The 5,184-nt window shown below is 40.9% G+C and overlaps 1 protein-coding gene across 3 annotated transcripts in view; it reads right to left on the bottom strand.

Moving 5' to 3' along the window:
- Positions 1 to 5,184, bottom strand: part of MAK (male germ cell associated kinase) — a 48,795-nt gene that overhangs the window by 9,725 nt on the left and 33,886 nt on the right. For all 3 annotated transcript variants that reach the window (XM_003788303.1, XM_003788302.1, XM_003788301.1), the window contains exon 11: positions 1,034 to 1,165. In XM_003788303.1, the coding sequence (XP_003788351.1) occupies positions 1,034 to 1,165 (132 nt within the window). The remainder of the gene's footprint in view (positions 1 to 1,033; positions 1,166 to 5,184) is intronic.

A 5,184-nucleotide genomic window follows, 5' to 3' on the forward strand; every position in this document is an offset into this window, starting at 1 on the left:
GCCCACCACAATGCCCAGCGATTTTTTGTTTGCAGTTTGGCTGGGGCTGGGTTTGAACCTGCCACCCTCGGTATATGGGGCTGGCACCCTATCCACTGAGCCACAGGCACTGCCCCTTCTCTTCTTTTCTTAATTTTTAGAGAAACCTTATTAATACAAATACACACTTGGGAATGAAAGGGGGTCTTTTTATAGCTTTGACATTCTTTAAACTCTCTTCAAAATTACACAACCAAAAGTCATAGAGTGATCTCATAAAAGAAATTTTTTTTTTGAGACCCAGTCTCAGTCATGTTGGGTAGAGTGCTGTGGCATCATAGCTCACAGCAACCTCAAACTCTTGGACTCGAGCGATCCTCTTGTTGACTTGTAGCTGGGATTACAGGTATCTGCCATGACACTTGGCTAGCTTTTCTGCTTTTAGTAGAGATGGGGGCTCACTCTTGCTCAGGCTGGTCTTCAACTTCTGAGCTCAAGCAATCCACCCATCTCAGCCTCCCAGAAGGGTGAACCACCTGGATTACAGGTGTGAGCCACCATATCCAGCCTGAAAAATAATTTTTCTTTTTTTTTACTCAGTTAGGTCTTCCTCCAATTTTCCAAAAGCTAAGAACTGAAAACCAGCTGACTTTGAAAAGGATTTGTTCCCCAGTCATCAAGGTTATTTTCTCAACAGTGACATCAACATATCAAATTTTTCATTTAATTGGCACCTCAGGTATTTTTACACTTTTGGGAAACAGAAAACACACCAGAGTAGCCAGTGAAAAGTCCTCTTTTCTTTTGCAAGGAGGGAGAATAGTTAACCTTGCTACGGTTTTCCATTTGGGGGAAATCCAGATGGAAGGTGAGGATCTGGCAAATGATTCCCTTAAAACACTCTGTGCTCAAGTACTAGCTGGAAAACCTTTGGGTATCCCCTCCAGACATACACATATCTGGGTTGGAAGAAGGTAGCGGCAATATGTTTAAAAGGAAGCATCTATAAAGGAAAACCGTGCATATTTATATTTTTAAAGTATTCTTGCCTTACCTGCATTATTTCTTTTGAAAGCAAGTTCTGTGCCCATGGGTCCAAATGACTTAGGAAACAACGGATTGTTCCACGCGTGTGGGTTTATATCCTTTCCACCGGCTATCAAGGACACATTCTTGGGGTTTACACCTTAGAAGAACAGAGCAGTCAGAGGAGTCATGTCAAAGGTTAGTTAGCATGATCATAAACGTGAAAAGAAAACATCATCTAATACGTTCAAACAGAAACTAGAACTGCCTGGGACAGGAGAATGGAAATACATTGAGGTTACAATGGAGCATCTGTTTGCTCTTTGATGAACCCTAAGGTGACCCCAAACCCTGAGCACAACCACCTGGAATACTCCGGGTACTTTATAAACAGAAGATACTGTCTGTAATACAAGTGATAGCAAAGCTGATGTCCTTGCTAAAGGTCTTATAAAAACTGAGGTGGCACAAATTTCTTTCTTTTCAAAAACATGACATGTCCATGTCATCTGCTTGTTCTGCTGTCTGCTCTGGGCCGGACACTTGGTGTAGTGGGGAAAAGAGACGCATGAGCAGGGACTCGGGGAAAGCTGAGAAGTTACAAAATAGGTGTGTGCGAATGGATCCATCTGTGATGCTTATGTGCATCTCAGACACAGTAAAATCTGAGGACTTCCTCACCTGCGGAGCGGAAAGGGGTGGGAAATGACCTTGCCAAAGAGGACAGTTTAAATTATCGGTGATCTCCTGACGTCCATGAAATGTTGAGTCAGCCTTGGGCTTTGGTACTAGTGGTTTGGGGAACTTGCTTTTAAGAGATTTGAAAATTCCTTGAGCTTGTTTTCTTTCTACTGATAATTAAACTTGATTGAACGTGTAAGATGCTAAAAACATCAACGCGGTTTACTTTTAGGTCATACACAGAGTGTTTTCTTTCGTTAATAAAGAAATCTTTACTATATCTAAACCTAAACTAAGACTCCTTTAACTTAGGCAGTTAGAACTGTTTCCAGGCAGTATGAACTTTTGCTTTTTGCAAGTTGAACTCTTTAGAAAGGTTCCAACCTATGAGCGATATAATAATATCCCTTACTGTGAAACCAGAAATACTGAGCCTCAAGTTAACCCAGCATCAGCTCTCTGAAGGAAACAATCTATCAGACAAGTTCCCTTTCTTACAAGATATAACTCCCCTAACAAAACACCTACAAATACATAGACTATAATAGGCAATTACCTGATAATAAAGAAAACGTATTAGGTGGCAATTACTCACATTAAATCATCTTCACCCAAAAAGAAAGTGTCGAGTAGGGGGGAAAAATTAAAAATCTCTTTAAGTGAACACAGTTTTCACAAACATAGTTCAACAAAAAATGGATCTTAAATGTTTAAGTTACATTGTTAATCTGATTGCCTTTGGCAATATCGTTTATTTAAAAGTAAGTTGATACATTCTTGAAGATAATTGGTTTAATTCAAGGTCTTTTTAAGATAAAGATTCCAATTTTGTTGAAAATAGATACATCCTAGAATTTACAATTATTTGTTTATAAGATTTTATCGGTCACCTTCTCTATAACAAACACTGTTAGGAAGAAGCAGAAATTACTATCATTTGAGATTCTAATCAACATACGATAATGGCTGCTCATTAAAAGTCAGTTAGCAAATATTTACTGAGCACCTTCCGTGTGCCGGTGTGTGTGGCATTGGAGAAAAAGCGGTAAACAAAACAGGCCAGTTCCTATGCTTTTGTCCCTTATAATCTAATCAGAAGGACATAGTAATAGTTACAATTAAGTAAATAATTAGCAGTGTGCACATCGTTTAGAAGAATCTGGTGCTGACTAGGCAAATAACAGAAGCACCTCAGCCAGTCTTTCTTTCAAAAAAGCAATTTTAGGCTGAAATGTGATTCACGTTTAGTGGGCGGGGTGGTGTCTTTGTAGGAGAAGCCACAGCTTAGGCAGAGGACCTGTGGTGGGGATGCCCTCAGAGGGTCAGCACGGACTCAACAAGAACTAGAAGGGGTACAAAATGAAGCTGGACAGGGAGGAGGGTCAGATCATGCAGGACCTTGTATACGGTGTTCAGAGATTTTAAATGCAGTAGAAGGGGGTAACAGAGAAGAAACACAAGCCGTAGAATAAACAGGGTGGAAGTAAGAGCTACATGGGAAGGAGTCTGTGGCTGCTTCTCTCATGAGGAACACCGGGTTTGAAAAGTGCTATGGAGCGCACAGCTCTTCTAGCCGGCAGTGGTGGCTTCTGTTCATGCTGACAGTCCCGGTTCTAGGAGCAGAGGGTGAGACCGGAGGGCACCTGCTAGCGTTACATTGCATACTCTATTTGCAACTACCTTGTGATAATTAAGTACCTAAGGCTTACAGGGTGAGCGGGTAGATGACTGAAGTCCCATTGTAAGTAACAGAAAACAGAATCTCAAAGTCTTGCTCCAAGTACACAGCTGGTCAGTCGCAGGTCAATAACTATGACTCTTGCGTCTCTTTCCCTGAAGGTCAGTGTCACAGATCTGCCAATCCTTGTAGCATAATGTCATGCTGCCCTGTAATTATATGGTACATTTCTAGAGCTCCCATAATCCTAAAGGTTGATGCTTAATAAGACCTTTTATACTTGACTTCAGGGTATAAAAAGAAGGCCCCCGCAGTTATTGGTTTTTTTTATTCCTGAAGTTATTCAGTTACAAAAATATCTATGGATCATAAATAAATGTCAAAGATGGCTTCTCATTCAGATTTCTGTCCTCTGCATAGCTGGTTCACAGTAAGTGCTCAATAAATGTTTGTCCAAGTGACTGAACTGAGCCCAATTCTTGTTCCTAGTCTCAATCCAGCTCTAGAGGGGTCATATTCAAAACAAGGAATGCCGACGGGGGAAAGTAAGGCTCAAGTTTACACTTCAAACAATTCTTTGTAGTTTTGAGTCCATTTTTTAAATCTCAGTTACAGCCATACTCTGATTCCAAGTAATTTACAGAATTTATTGTAGCTTTCTAGTTAAAAAAGGAATGATCAGATAGGCCTCAAATATGGAACATATTCTTAAAAACCACATTAGGTATGAAAATGGGGTGTTTCGGATCCATTTACCCTTTGCCAAAAATCTACAGTAGTCTTTCCTACCACAAGAGGGCTCACTTCTATAAGATAAAAAGTGATTTGCTAAATTTCAGTGATTTTTTTTTTTTAAACAGACAAAAGTTATCGCCTGTGAATTTACATCGTGTAATGGTCCTTACATCTGTGCTTTTGCAGTCAGATCAGAACTCTCTCATGGTTTTGACACCAAAATTTACAAATCTACCAAGACCTACAGATTACAATGCAGGTATTTTTGCTCCTTTCGGAAGTGTGCCCCAATCCTTAGGGCCTTAACTCCAACTCTGCTCACCCTCCTGAGGACTTGGTGCCCCATCCATCTCCCTCTTCTCCTGCAGGTCCGTTCCTCCCCCTGCAAGCCTCAGACCCATCTGCACCAGACCTGCTGAAAGCCCTGCTGAAGGGCCACCCTCCTGCATTCCATAAAGATTAGGTTCCTTATCTAAGCTCCTCTCCGTGGCAAACAAAGATGAAATAGCTTAAGTGAGAACTGCCATTGTTACAGTCTGATTAGAAAGAGATAGGTGGGCAAATTTTCGTTCTATGATTGTCATAATATAATTTCCTATACAAAAAAGTTAGAGTAAGTTAAATTTGTGTCTCACTCTCCAGAATCAAAGCATAATGTCACAAATAGAACAGTCTTTTTCAAACTAGAGGAAGACATTACCGTGGTGAAAATTTGACCTGATGAGGACAAAAGAATAGGGACTTTAATGTCAAGCGATGTCCAAAAATTCAAAATGTTTCCAGGCTGGGAGGAGCTCTCGCCTGTAATTCTAGCACACTGGGAGGTAGAGGCCGAGACAGGTAGATTGCTTGAGCTCAGAGTTTGAGAACAGCCTGAGCAAGAGTGAGACCCTGTCTCTACTAAAAGTAGAAAAAACTAGCTGGGCATATAGGTGCACGCCTGTAGTCTTAGCAACTAGGAGGCTGAGGCAGGAGGATTGCTCAAACCCAAGCATTTGAGGTTGCTGTGAGACAAGATGATGCCACAGTACTCTATCCAGAGTGACAGAGTGAGACTCTGTCTCAAAGAAAAAAACAATTCCAGT

This window comes from Otolemur garnettii, unplaced genomic scaffold (assembly GCF_000181295.1).
Source record: "Otolemur garnettii isolate 467f Iridium unplaced genomic scaffold, OtoGar3 scaffold00026, whole genome shotgun sequence".
NCBI classification, from domain to species: domain Eukaryota; kingdom Metazoa; phylum Chordata; class Mammalia; order Primates; family Galagidae; genus Otolemur; species Otolemur garnettii.